The 14,732-nt window shown below is 45.4% G+C and overlaps 1 protein-coding gene and 1 long non-coding RNA gene across 2 annotated transcripts; both read right to left on the reverse strand.

The window, feature by feature from the left end:
- Positions 1-241: 241 nt before the first annotated feature.
- Positions 242-6,812, reverse strand: ODF1 (outer dense fiber of sperm tails 1). The gene is made up of 2 exons (XM_083748806.1): positions 6,385-6,812; positions 242-733 (listed from the first exon to the last, which is right to left on the reverse strand). Exons 1-2 carry the CDS (start codon positions 6,678-6,680, stop codon positions 418-420), a joined length of 612 nt encoding a protein of 203 aa, XP_083604932.1. The 5' UTR covers positions 6,681-6,812; the 3' UTR covers positions 242-417.
- A 1,131-nt stretch (positions 6,813-7,943) lies between these two features.
- Positions 7,944-14,698, reverse strand: LOC310849070. The gene is made up of 3 exons (XR_014566764.1): positions 14,010-14,698; positions 11,410-11,509; positions 7,944-8,045 (listed from the first exon to the last, which is right to left on the reverse strand). It is a non-coding gene; the product is annotated as an uncharacterized lncRNA (long non-coding RNA).
- Between the last annotated feature and the right edge of the window lie 34 nt (positions 14,699-14,732).

The following is a 14,732-nucleotide window of genomic DNA, read 5'->3' on the forward strand; positions in this document are numbered from 1 at the left end:
CAAAATCTTGGGGGAGCCTCACACTGAACTAAGAAAGCTTGATTGTAATTTTATTTCAAGATCAATATTATTTTGATCCATTGTCGCAGGCCCCCTAAAAGGCATGGAGCTTATACGCCTGTGGCTATTCTGGCTATTTGATAATCCAGCATTGCATTCCCCTTCCTGTGGCAGCGACCGGCTATGAAGACACCCTTTAAAACACAACTTGGAAATAAAAACAAACACAGTCACACCAGCAGATGCTCAGCATTGTCGTTGTTGGAAGAAGGTTCGCATGGACAGCAACACGTTTAAAGGGCGATATTAAAAAAGAGAGAGAAAAAAAGGAACCAAACACAACCATTCCCCTTAGGATCCACTGAGGTCGCATCCAGATGCTGAACAGCTGCCAGAGCTGATCATCCAGTGTCTTCTTCAAAGCAGGCTAAGCAGGCAGGAAGGGACACAGCCTGGGGACTCTATCCTCACGAGACTGCAGGGTCCGATGGTATAAGTGACTTCGTTCTCACACACCCCTGGTGGCAAGCAGATCTCCTTGGTGACGGTTGAGTAGTTGTACTCCTTCCCTCTGCAAGTCTTAAATTCTTCCTCATGCTCAGCCGACACTTTAATTTTCCCATCTTGTACCCTCACTGTAATGTCTTCCGGGTCGAAACCCTTAACGTCCATTAAAGCCAGCAGCTTTGGGCGGCTACATGCTGCCATCATCTTAGTGATCCTTCTTCGAATTCTGCAAAATAATAGCAACAGCAGTAGTAATAATGGTTACGATAATAACATAGGAAAGAAGAACGAGCCAAGCTGCTTCAAGCGGCCGGAATCCCGCACACAGGATGATAATAATGATAATAATGATAATGATGATAATGATGATAATAATGATAATAATGATAATAATGATAAAAAACCAGAGCCTAGGATTTGCCGATCAGAAGGTCAGCAGTTTGAATCCCCGTGACGGGGTGAGCTCCCGTTGCTCAGTCCCTGCTCCTGCCAACCTAGCAGTTTGAAAGCATGTCAAAGTGCAAGTAGATAAATAGGTACCACTCCGGCGGGAAGGTAAACGGCGTTTCTGTGCGCTGCTCTGGTTCGCCAGAAGTGGCTTAGTCATGCTGGCCACATGACCCGGAAGCTGTACGCCGGCTCCCTCGGCCAATAAAGCGAGATGAACGCCACAACCCCAGAGTCGGTTTCTCCAGCCACTCTGGGCAGCTTCCAACTAAGTATTAAAATACAAGTGGTATTAAGACAACAAAGTATTAAAATACAGGATGAGAAGTGGAGGCTAAATCTGTTGATAAATAGGCATGATTCGACGGTACATTGTGTCAGTGGATTCACATTATGTGGCAGTGGAAACCAAATGGCTGCAATACAGTACATCAGCTTGTACCAGTTCACAGGAAATGCCACAGGGTTGAACTCATCTATATCCTTGTGTTGGTAGAACTGGACGGTGACAAATCTGTGATGTTTGCATTAGACTCTAATCATTTGCCAGTGGCCTTCTCTCTCTCTCTCTCTCTCTCTCACTCTCTCTCTCTCTCTCTCTGTTTGTGTGTCTGTGTGTGTAGGGGTGTGTGCAGTGTTAGAAACTAGCCAGGCGCCAGGCGCGTTTTGCAACTGTTGCGGGTCCAATTGCGACCATGTGGAGATCTCTGGATGCCAGGTTGGCGACTGACATCTCCATCGGCTGGCCCCTCCAGCTTTCTTAAGCAAATAAGCTGAAGAGCTTATTTTTTGCATCTAGCTCTTTCTCCAAGGGGTACATAGTTAATTCCGTACAACAACCCTGTGAGGTGAAGATGCCATGACTGGCCTAAGGTCACCCTGTGAGCTTCATGACTGAGTGGGGATTTGAACCCTGAGCTCCCAGGTCCTAGTCCGACACTCTAACCACTACACCACACTGGCTTCCTAGAGTACTTCTGCTATGGGACAGCTATATAAATTAAGGAGGTAAATAAATCTGGGAAAAGCGAAATGTCCCTTAGAGAAGGATCGGAAATATTTTCCTTGAAGCTTGCATTTGTTTTATTCTAGATTGTTTTATTGAATGTTTTAATGTAAATTGCTTTGAGATTTATTTATTTTTAAAAATAAAGTGGCATGGAAATGAAATGAAAAATCGTTACAAAAAAGAGCAGCCTATACATTCCATTGTAGTGACTGTAACTAAGGCTGAAGGTGCCATTTGGCAATTAGCTTATATATAGGAGATAAATATATAAACATTATCTAATGCAGGACATTTTATAAGCATACTAAAAATCTTGCAATCTAGAGATAGTTAAAAGGAAGACACATAAAGAAATGTGGCTATGTAGAAAAGGAATACACAGTTGGAAACAAGTGCTGAAGGAAAGCCATCCTTCAAAATTCACACTTCTCCAAATTTTGCAATGCCGCTCTCCAGTCATGTGCACAAAAAAATAATATACTAGGGTAAAGTGTGCATTGAAATGCACGTATATGTGACAATAAGACACAAAAATACATTAAAATGTGTTCATTAGGAGAAATTCACACTAAAATGATGGTAAATTTTCACGAGAACCTTTTAAAAAAAATCGCAAAGTGATTTGAATGTAGGATTGTGAAAAAATAGAAACTTGCAGGTTTGCTCATACTTGCTCTTGAATGACATAGGATCCTGGGTATTTGATTTGATGGAGCAGCACTTATCAATGTCTCCTCCCTCGCCCCTGAGATCAGCAGGAAAGGCCCTGCTTGTGGATCCACCAATGGACATCTCTTATTGTGAAGGGGCCTGGAGTAGAGACTTCTCTGCAGCGCTCCCTCTTCGTGGTGTCAAGAGCAGACACAGCACAGATGGGGTTTTCAATCACCTGCTGAAAACACTTCTTTCTCTAGCTGTCACAGGCTTCTGTTAGACTGTTTTTGAGCTTGGGGGTTATCTTTTATTATAGAAGGGACTATGAGTGTCATCTAGTCCAACCCTCTACAATGCAGGAATATTTTGCTTAATGTGGAGCTTGAAACCACGACCTTGATTTAAGAGTCTCCTGCTTGACCAAATGAGCTATATTTTATTGCACAGTCAGAAGTCTTTGTGCTAATGGAAATATTTTGCTAGATATTGCCCATGGATTTATTTATTATGGAAACTGTTCTGAAGTTACCTGGTGACTAAAAGTGGTATAAAGGTAAAGGGACCCCTGACCACTAGGTCCAGTCATGACCGACTCTGGGGTTGCGGCGCTCGTCTCGCTTTATTGGCCGAGGGAGCCGGCGTACAGCTTCCGGGTCATGTGGCCAGCAGGACTAAGCTGCTTTCTGGCAAACCAGAGCAGTGCATGGAAACGTCGTTTACCTTCCCACCTATTTACCTACTTGCACTTTGACGTGCTTTCGAACTGCTAGGTTGGCAGGAGAAAAGTGGTATACAAGCACACAAAAGGAACCATGAACACGGCTCTTTTATTCCACTTACAATAGAAATCCAAACGCCACTTTCAGATTTGCTGAAACGTGAACATGCTAAATGATAAATGATGCAGCGGCAGGGCAGGTCATTACATATTTGTAGTGCACCCTTCTGCCATGACAACATGACAACATACATGGAATTTCCTATTTTATCCTCACGGCAACCCTGTGAGGTAGGGCCATTCCTTGAATTTATTTGAGGAGTATGTATTTTGGCCAGACTCAGTTCTGTTATCTGCCTAACTACTGGCTGTAAAACTTTGGTTTCCTGTGTGGTGCTTTTATGAGTCTCAAATTATATACAGTACAGCCAGAGACCATCTTGGCTGTGAGTCCTGGAAGACCTGCTCCCTGCCTTGCTGGGTTTTCCCACCTGGCTTGGGAGGGCAGGGCCTTGACTGACTCCAACTACAAAAGTGGAGGCTGCTGAACAGATTCTTGGGATGGGGGACTGTTTAGTGTTTTCTCGTTGGGGTTTCTTGTTGCTGTTACTGATATTAATTTTCTGCAATTATTATTTTTAGACCTTGTTAAGATTTATGTGGAAATTGATCAACCTTCTTGTGTGCTTCTTGATATGTTTTATTTGTTTGACTGTTGTGATACTAACAAGGCCCGCTGGATCAGACCAAAGGCCACCTAATCTAGCATTCTGTTCCCATAGGGGCCAACCAGCTACACACAGGGAAAAAATGCTATAAAAAAGTCAGAAATTAAATTGTTATAACAAAAAAGGAGGAGGAAACGCTATGGAAAATGTCAAAGAAAATCTTTTTGCTCTCCAGCGCCACCTGGTGTTGCATGTTTATAAATTCAAAGCACTGTTTTTTGACTAATGTAGCTGAGTCCTAAGAGTTGCATTGAAGGGGAGATTATCCCATGCTTTGGGAACAATTATCCCAGGGGCTTAGTATTGCAATGGGTCGTTGTCAACATTTTCAAAACAAACAAACGAGAAACTTAAGGGATTTTCTGTTAAATGGGTAAATCCAGATTAAATGGGAATACCCCGCTGGCATTTTGATGCCAACTACGTTGTGCAGACACTGCAAAGGAAGTGCATGCTTGAGATCCCCAGATCCCCCAATGAATGCCCACCTAGAAGCACTCTGCAACCTCATGTAGCCATTGCTCACCCCTGGTGCGGATAAGCCAGTCGCAGGGTAGAGTTCAGACACTCTGCTGGAGAAGGAGAGTGCCTGAGGCAAATAAAAAGATTGGGTTGTATTCAGCCAATGTTCACTCAGAGCAGAACCCCATGAATGGGCCTGTTAGCGATGGCTACTAATTTCAATGGGTCTCCTCTTGATAAATGTTGATGGAGTACAAACGATTGCGACCTCACGCCAGGGAGAAAATATAGCAGGGGGGCCCAAACCTTTTTCAAACAGGGCCAGATTTGATGAAGTGAAGAACAACTGAAGTTGTTGAGCTTTTTTTTAGGATTGAAGTTGTTGAGCTGTTACCCCAGGAGATAAACTGCCACGGGGGGGGGGGGGGGGGGGGAGGGGCAGATTAAACCGGCATGCCTGAAATAGTGTCTTTGTTGGTGTACGTCCCTTGAGAGGGCATTCCAAAGCTGTGGTGCCTCCACAGGCTTTAAAAGTACATACAGTGGTACCTCGGGTTAAGAACTTAATTCGTTCTGGAGGTCCTTTCTTAACCTGAAACTGTTCTTCACCTGAAACTGTTCTTAAGCTGAGGTACCACTTTAGCTAATGGGGCCTCCTGCCACCGCGCAATTTCTGTTCTCATCCTGAAGCAAAGTTCTTAACCTGAGGTACTATTTCTGGGTTAGCGGAGTCTGTAACCTGAAGCGTCTGTAACCCGAGGTACCACTGTACATAATGCACTTCTAAGAGCACAAGAGAAGCTTGCTTGATCAGGCCAATGACCCATCTAGTCTCACAATGGCCAACCAGCTGCCGATGGGAAACCCACAAGCAGAATCCAAGGCAGGAGCACCTCTCCCCTCCTGCGTTTTCCAGCAACTGACATTCAGGAGCAGTATGGCCTTCAAGGGCAGAGTCAGAGCATAGCCATCATGACTGGTAGCCACAGATATCCTTATCCCCCATGAATTTGTCCAATCCTCTTTTAAAGCCGCCCAAATTGGTGGCCTTCGCTGCATCTTGTGGGAGCAAATGCCACAGCTTAACTACACCACTGTGTGAAGAAGCAGTTCATCTCTTCTTTTTTTTATTCTGAATCTTAAAAAAAAAAAGCAGGGTGGGGGTGGGGAGGGTGGCAGGGCTTGGCTCCATCCAAGTTGGTGATCTCCTAAATAACTTTTATGTTCTGAACCGCCCTGAGATCTATGGGTTTAGGGTAGTATACAACTTTAACAAATAAGCAATAAAATAGCAACATGCAGTTTAAAACAGACCTGGAAACTGCAAATGTGCTTCCTTTTCCTCTTTCGTAGGACATCTATTGCTGCAGTGGTCAAATTACAGAACTAGATAAAGGTAAAGGTAAAGGGACCCCTGACCGTTAGGTCCAGTCGCGGACGACTCTAGGGTAGTGGCGCTCATCTCGCTTTACTGGTTGAGGGAGCCGGCGTCTGTCCGGAGACAGCTTTTGGGTCATGTGGCCAGCACGGCTAAGCCGCTTCTGGCGAACCAGAGCAGAGCACGGAAACGCCGTTTATCTTCCCGCCAGAGCAGTACCTATTTATCTACTTGCATTGTGTGCTTTTAAACTGCTAGGTTGGCAGGAGCTGGGACCAAATGGGAGCTCACGCCGTTGTGGGGATTTGAACCACCGACCTTCTCATCAGCAAGCCCTAGGCTCAGTGGTTTAGACCACAGTGCCACCCGCGTCCCTTCACAGAACTAGATACACAGGAACAAAGGCTTCCACCCTTTTAACACCTTAACAATTAACACCTTAAATAATTACGCAAGCGACAAACTGGAGAAACTCGTTTACCTGGCCAGTTCTTGCTCAGCTTCTATCTTAGCCCTGATAGCTTTACGCTCCAAAGGTGTGAGGCAAGGCGGTCTACAGGGACGACAGCATAGGATGTCACACAGGCAGTGTGGGTAGGGGTGGAGAAGACAGCAACAATGCGGGTGGAGACTTATATCACAAAGGCAGGTTGCCTGGACTTCGCAGGATTTAGGGCAGCAACTCATGTCCATAAGCCTTAAGCGCTTCTTTATTTCTCTGTCGGTTCGCCTTAAATCTCGCCTTACAGCTTCGAGGGCGTTGCAGAGGGTTGCCATGAGTAGGCATTAAACCATATTAACCGACGAGTACAGCCTTCAATAAAGGGCACTCGTCAGGGGGAAAAAAATTGGTCTTGCAAGCCCCGGCCAGAAGTTTGCATTAAGGAGCAAGCAACTGGTGTTCTGGCTGTATTCCAGCATGGCGTTTATGACATCATTGCTCTGCAAATATGTCACAGTCTAGCCATCGCCACGGGAACAGTAAACTCTGGTTGTGTCTCAGCTGCTGAATGTAAAATGCCACCCCAATGAGGCATCAAGGTCATTCTTTCATGTACAATGAAGTCAGAAAGCTCCAAGTTTGTGGTATTTGTTAAAAGCCATTACAGACTTCTGTTAAAAGCCCACATTACAGACTTCAGAATTTCTCAGGGGGGTATCTTGTACTTTGGCCTCTTGGTAGGAAATGAGTGCGATGTGGGTGTCTTAATGGTGTTGTGATAGGAACTAAAGATTGGTTTGGGCGAAATACTTGGACATTGTACAATTGTCCTTATAAACACAGAAACATAAAACATGTAGGCAGAAAGCAAATCAGGCCCATATCCTGAAAAGCCAAATCCACTGATGAATAATGTTTCATAATATTACTATTGGGGGCCAACTATTAAATTTTAACTCAAAATTTAGTTCAGGAACTATTTTATGTTCAGAGTGTGGCCTCCTAAGAGAGATCCCTCAAACTTTCTGAAGATCTAATTCCTGGGTAACAAGACTGAATACGTCTCCACCTCCTTCAGAAATAACACCAAGTTCCCTCAGATGGTTTTAGTTAAAATACACTGGGATTCAGTTTTCTGTGCCCACTGTCTCCTACTGCTTGTAATTACTCTGATATTATGAAATGGCCATTATGTCACAGGTTTCAGGCGAGAAATATAAAAGGCTCAATTTTCAGACATTTGCTTTGATCAGGATGACCTGAACTATGGTTTTACAAAATTCTATGAATCGGCGAAGTACTTTAACATCCTGCTTTGTATCCAGTGGTAGTCCTACTCAAAGTAGACCCAATAAAATGAATGACTATTACTAACTTGGGCCCATTAATTTCAATGGGTCTACTCTTGGGTAAAACTTAGTTGGGTACAACTCCCATCTTTAACAATGCTTTCAGGGGGTCCTTTAGGCAACTGTTGCGCAGGACGGTAAAAAGTTCATCCTATCGCAGGGTTTAAAGCCCAAAAGCCAATTGCAGAGGTTTTACTACAATTCAAGCGGTATATAAATTTTGTTCTAAGAAGTAAAAATAATGCCTTGACTAAATTTCACATGTACCCTTAGTGCCACCTTGTTTTCTGGATAATGTAGGCTCACCTTTTGCTCTCCAAACTGCCTCTCTGAGAAGCACATCCTCTTTTGCTGTGTGTGAGAGAGGAAGGGAAATGTAAGAGACTGAATGGGGTGGCACAGAGAGAGGAGGAGCTATGTAATGCTGCAAACTCCACCATCTTTTGGTCCTGGCTCTGCCTGCTACCAGCCGTAGTCCCCGACTTTTCAAATCACCTCTTGTTTAGGGATAGCACAGCTCTGGTTTTGGTGCAACAGCAGATACAACACCCACTTCTTGGTCTGCTAGTTTCTGTGGACTAGCAGCAATTTACACCAAGTAGATTGCACGCAACTGGAGCTCTGACTCTGAGCAGCAATCACCACACCCTGATATTCTGTAGCTATCTTTTTCTTACCTCTATCTAATACACAAGAGTTTCCTGACATTATGACACTTGTATCTGGGAGTACATAGTAGGCCAGTAAGCATCCTAGCCAACAACTGAAATTGCGCTAGGATCAACCTGCCCTTGCTAGAGGGGTCCCTTGTGGAGGTAGGGCGGGGTGGAAACCCTCCTCAGAAGATTTTAATGCATGGGAATATGGTTTCATTTAGCTGATTGCAGCAACAACATAAATAACTGTAATTATTGATTCTCATTACACTAAAACTCATTGACCCACCTTTAAGCAGGCACTAGTTGCAATCAGCACTGCAGATAACAAGGCCAGTGGAAGTGATGGTATTCCAGCTGAACTATTTAAAATTTTAAAAGATGATGCTGTTAAGGTGCTACACTCAATATGCCAGCAAGTTTCGAAAACGCAGCAGTGGCCAGAGGATTGGAGAAGATCAGTCTACATCCCAATCCCAAAGAAGGGCAGTGCCAAAGAATGCTCCAACTACTGCACAATTGCATTCATTTCACACGCTAGCAAGGTTATGCTTAAAATTCTACAAGGCAGGCTCAAGAGTATGTGGACCGAGAACTCCCAGAAGTGCAAGCTGGATTTAGAAGAGGCAGTGGAACCAGAGACCAAATTGCAAACATGCGCTGGATTATGGAGAAAGCTAGAGAGTTCCAGAAAGACATCTACTTCTGCTTCATTGACTATGCAAAAGCCTTTGACTGTGTTGACCACAGCAAACTATGGCAAGTTCTTAAAGAAATGGGAGTGCCAGATCACCTCATCTGTCTCCTGAGAAATATCTATGTGGGACAAGAAGCTACAGTTAGAACTGGATATGGAACAACTGATTGGTTCAAAATTGGGAAAGGAGTACGACAAGGCTGTATATTGTCTCCCTGCTTATTTAACTTATATGCAGAATTCATCATGCGAAAGGCTGGGCTGGATGAATCCCTAGCCAGAATTAAGATTGCCGGAAGAAATATCAACAACCTCAGATATGCAGATGACACAACCTTGATGGCAGAAAGTGAGGAGGAATTAAAGAACCTTTTATTGAGGGTGAAAGAGGAGAGCGCAAAATATGGTCTGAAGCTCAACATCAAAAAAACGAAGATCATGGCCACTGGTCCCATCACCTCCTGGCAAATAGAAGGGGAAGAAATGGAGGCAGTGAGAGATTTTACTTTCTTGGGCTCCATGATCACTGCAGATGGTGACAGCAGCCACAAAATTAAAAAACGCCTGCTTCTTGGGAGAAAAGCAATAACAAACCTAGACAGCATCTTAAAAAGTAGAGACATCACCTTTCCAACAAAGGTCCGTATAGTAAAAGCTATGGTTTTCCCAGTAGTGATGTATGGAAGTGAGAGCTGGACCGTAAACAAGGCTGATCGCCAAAGAATGGATGCTTTTGAATTATGGTGCTGGAGGAGACTCTTGAGAGTCCCATGGACTGCAAGAAGATCAAACCTATCCATTCTTAAGGAAATCAGCCCTGAGTGCTCACTGGAAGGACAGATCCTGAAGCTGAGGCTCTAATACTTTGGCCACCTCATGAGAAGAGAAGACTCCCTGGAGAAGACCCTGATGTTGGGAAAGATGGAGGGCACAAGGAGAAGGGGACGACAGAGGATGAGGTGGTTGGATAGTGTTCTCAAAACTACCAGCATGAGTTTGACCAAACTGCGGGAAGCAGTGGAAGACAGAAGTGCCTGGCGTTCTCTGGTCCATGGGGTCACAAAGTGTCAGACACGACTAAACAACAAGAAGTTGCAATCAGAACTGGCTCATTATCCCTTAACCAGCCTCCAGGTGGCAGCAGAGGGCAGCAAGAGGCAATTTGAGCAAATTATAGGAGCAGGGACCTCCTCACTAGTTGCTTTTAATCAGGCTTTCTCAAACTCTGCCCTCCATGTTTTTTGGCCTACAGCTCCCATGATCCCTAGCTAGCAGGCCCAGTGGTCAGCGATGGTGGGAATTGTAGTCTCAAAACTTCTGGAGGGCCGAGTTTGAGGAAGTCTGCTTTTAATATATCCTTGAAGGCTTGGTGGGTTGATCTGGATAGAGTTGCATTGGATCCCTTTCCAACTCTGTAGTTCTCAATATTTCTGTACATAAAGCTATGGGTGTGGGTTCCCCCAAGGCAGTACCTCTTAAGGCCTTACAAAATCTTCCCTGCAGGGTGAGAACATTCTGAGAAAAAGAGCTTAGTAGATGCTCCTCCAGATTTCACAGGCCTTTCCTGTTCCATAAATTAGCTTTGAGATGAACAGAAAAGTTAAATCACATTGGAATAATAACAACAGCTGAACAGTATACATCTTTAGTACTGTGGTACCTTGGGTTACATATGCTTCAGGTTACATACGCTTCAGGTTACAGACTCCGCTAACCCAGAAATAGTGCTTCAGGTTAAGAACTTTGCTTCAGGATGAGAACAGAAATCGTGCTCCGGCGGCATGGCAGCAGCAGGAGGCCCCATTAGTTAAAGTGGTGCTTCAGGTTAAGAACAGTTTCAGGTTAAGTACGGACCTCCAGAACGAATTAAGTACTTAACCCGAGGTACCACTGTATATCTACTGAGCTAACTGCACTATTTGATTTTCCAGACTTCACACACTGTGTACAAATCATACAGATGTTTGTGGGCCTGAGCCATTCTTTAAGAGGAGCCTGCTGGATCAGGACCAGTGGCCCATCTCGTCCAGCATCCTAGTCTCACAGTGGTGAACCAGATCCCTGTGGGAAACCCTCCTGCAACTGATATTATAGGCAGAGCAGAGCAATCAGGGCTGATAGCGTTTGATAGCCCTCTTTCCTGAATTTGTCTAATCCTCTTTTAAAGCTGTCTAAATTGGTGGCCTCAATGCCTCATGTGGAAGCAAGTTCTGCAGTTTGTATGTGCTGTATGAAGGACTTTCTTTTACCCGAATCTTCCAACATTCAGCTACGTTGCTGTCCAAAAGTTATTGCGTTAAGAGACACCACGGCACTCATTTTAACAGAAACTGAAATGGCCAAAATCTTATAGTTTAAATACCTTGTATTGCGCATACTGTTTTTTCTTATAAGACTCTTAAATTTCAAACTTCATCTTAAGGCATTACGTTTCCTAGTTTCCCAGTTCTTAAAACTCCCAACTGTTTTGAGAAAACAATGATCACAAAAGTAATTCTTACATTATTTAAATAGTTATCTACTAGGTTTTTTTGCTCTCTAAGCAAAAAGAGCAGATAGCATTAGTATTTGCTAATGGGGACAATAGGAGAGTGAAGTGAGAGATTTGTCACTTACAAAGCCCTTCTGGCTTGTGCCATCGGCATGTTATCAAGGAGAGCCCATTGTGTGTGCAGGGGGTCTCCAACTATGGGGGGCAGAATGCCCATTTGAAGACCTAAGAACTGCACCACAAAACACCCATTTCGTGGAAGAAAAATTGGTGGTGTGCAGAACCTTTTCCACCAAACAAGCAAAATACTCATCTCATCCAAAAGCTGTCCTTAACTTGATTGAAGTTCTTTTACAAAGATTAAAAACTGGCTGTACCCAGTGGCCTTGGTAAGCACCAATCAGGGTGTTAAACGGCCTCGGTCCAGTATACCTGAAGGAGCGTCTCCACCCCCATCGTTCTACCCGGACACTGAGGTCCAGTGCCAAGGGCCTTCTGGCGGTTCCCTCACTGCGAGAAGCCAAGTTACAGGGAACCAGGCAGAGGGCCTTCTCGATAGTGGCATCCTCCCTGTGCCACTCGCCCTCCCACCAGATGTCAAAGAGAACAACTACCAGACTTTTAGAAGACATCTGAAGGCAGCCCTGTTTAGGGAAGCTTTTAATGTTTGATGTATCACAGTATTTTAATATTCTTTTGGAAGCCGCCCAGAGTGGCTGGGGAAACCCAGCCAGATGGGCGGGGTATAAATAATAAATTATGATGATGATGATCAAGGGAGCATGGTGCCATGAACACCATGTTGGGGACCCCAGCAATAGTGTCCCCCCTCGTTAGAGATCTTCATGACTCATCAGTCAGGAGGGCAGCAACACCTACAGACACAAGCTTACTCAGAGGTTTAAAGACTAAACACAGCCAGCACAACTCTACAGCCAGTTTGGCAGGTAAACAGCCAAGGCCAGCCAGAGGAATGCCAAATGTAACAGTCAGCAGCATGGTGTGAAGATACACGATGTGATATTATTGATGAAGCCGACCAGGCCCAGGGTGTGTGAATGGGGCACTGTGAGGGAATCCTACACATTCTTACTTTATTTCCACCATGGGAAGAAAGATGGCATGTAAATGTAGCAAATAAAACCCTACAGCCTACTGGTCATCCTGGATAAGTGATAGGTTACGGGCTTGCCAGGAAAAGGACGAAGTCCTAATTTAGTGCCACTGATTCCACACAGGCAATAATGTTCAGAACAATGCCTATATCAGGAGTACAGTGGTACCTCGGGTTACAGACGCTTCAGGTTACAGAATCCGCTAACCCAGAAATAGTACCTCGGGTTAAGAACTTTGCTTCAGGGTGAGAACAGAAATCACGAGACGGCAGTGGGAGGCCCCGTTTGCTAAAGTGGTACCTCAGGTTAAGAACAGAACTTCAGAACAAATTAAGTACTTAACCCGAGGTACCACTGTATGTTTGTTTATGTGCTAAGAGGAAGCAGCAGCAAGAAGAGCTACTGCAAACTTCCTGGTAGCATAGTAGGAAGCAGCAACGAAATTGGAAAGGTGTTCCTGCCTGAGAGTCATAGATGTTGCAGTCACAAACTACATTTTTTGGGAATCCTGATAGGTACGTATTTTAGATGTTAAAAAGAAGTTGCAGCAAGGTTAAAGCTCAGGCCTTTGACCTCAGAAAGTTACACACAAATCACATAACCATAGGTTAATAGTTCACGATGGGGCTTCTATACTCTAGCTCAGGGAAATGGAACCTAAGATCTGGAGACCTTCCAAGCCTCTATTTCTGGCTCTTAGGACTCTTCCCAGGTCACACCCTTCGGTGGCCCTGTTTTGCACTCTACTTGAGTGGTTTGGTGCCCTTGAGCTCTGAATAAAGCTACTTGCTTGCTTGAAGTGTGCATGTAACTATCCAATTGTAAGGTAAAGGTAAAGGACTCCTGACAGTTAAGTCCAGCCGCAGACAACTCTGGGGTTGCAGACCTCATCTTGCTTTACAGGCCGAGGGAGCTGGCATTTGTTCGCAGACAGCATCCGGGTCATGTGGCCAGCATGACTAAGTTGCTTCTGGCGCAATGGAACACCAAAACCAGAGCAGCGCATGGAAACACTGTTTTACCTTCCTACCGTATTTATCTACTTGCACTTTTTGGCATGCTTTCGAACTGCTAGGTTGGCAGGGGCTGGGATCGAGCAATGGGAGCTCACCCCGTCACAGAGATTCGAACCACCGACCTTCTGATCGGCAAGCCCAAGAAGCTCAGTGGTTTAGACCACAGCGCCACCCACGTCCCCTATCCAATTGTACAAAGGTACAATTCAAACTTGTTGTTTTTCCCCAAGCTGGATCAGAGGTAGCTACAATAACCTGCAGAGGGACGTGGGTGGCGCTGTGGATTAAACCAAAGCCTAGTACTTGCCGATCAGAAGGTCAGCGGTTTGACACTCTTTACCTCATGGAGAAAAAGAAGAGGGGTGGCGATACAACCAAACGAACAGCCAGTGAACAGAATTAAAACCACTATCTTCAAGTGTGGTAAAGTGTAGGCCTAGGATTGTGGAGACGGGACCTTCAGCTACAAAGCCTGTTGGGTGACTCACTACTGGACAACTATCTCACAAGGTTGTTGTGAGGATAAAATGGGGGCAGGTCAGAGGAAGGAAACCTGTTATTGGCATCTGTCTGTCTTGAGAGACAATGGATTTCACTTGCCTATCCGTCACGCACGGAGGGCCCGCTTCACACAAACCGCAGTAAAGGTTTCCCCGGGGCTATTCCCAGGCAAAGCTGCAAGTGCGCCGTTCACACGTTCGCGTGTTCCCTCCCCGCCACCCCAACATAGATTTTAGCAACTCCTACAGGCAGAGTCTGGCTGGCAAGTCAAGGGAAAGCCTATGGCGCCCTGCCAGCCTTCCCCACTCGGGGGCTTTTGCCTTCGCGAGGCGGATTCCCCGACACAGGGTATTATTCCCCGCCCTCCACGCTAGTCGCTCGGTCTGTTCCGGCGGAGGAGAAAGACGACGGCTCTTTTATCTCCCGCTCTCCGGGAAGGCCCAGAAGACGGGCGGCCAAGGCGGCAGCTGCGGCGCTACCGTCGGGAGAAGGCGGCGCTGACGCGCATCTCCGACGCGCATCGCCGCCTCCTCCCCTCTCCGCACTGGAAGCGAAAGCGGCG

Source organism: Podarcis gaigeae (assembly GCF_964106915.1).
Source record: "Podarcis gaigeae genome assembly, chromosome: 7".
NCBI lineage: Eukaryota > Metazoa > Chordata > Lepidosauria > Squamata > Lacertidae > Podarcis > Podarcis gaigeae.

Excerpts from the sequence above, each read along its gene's own strand:
- ODF1 (XM_083748806.1), bottom strand. The coding sequence starts at position 6,680 with ATGGCAACCCTCTGCAACGCCCTCGAAGCTGTAAGGCGAGATTTAAGG. Across the intron at positions 734-6,384 it reads GCTGAGCAAGAACTGGCCAG|AATTCGAAGAAGGATCACTA; the intron begins GTAAACGAGTTT and ends ATTATTTTGCAG.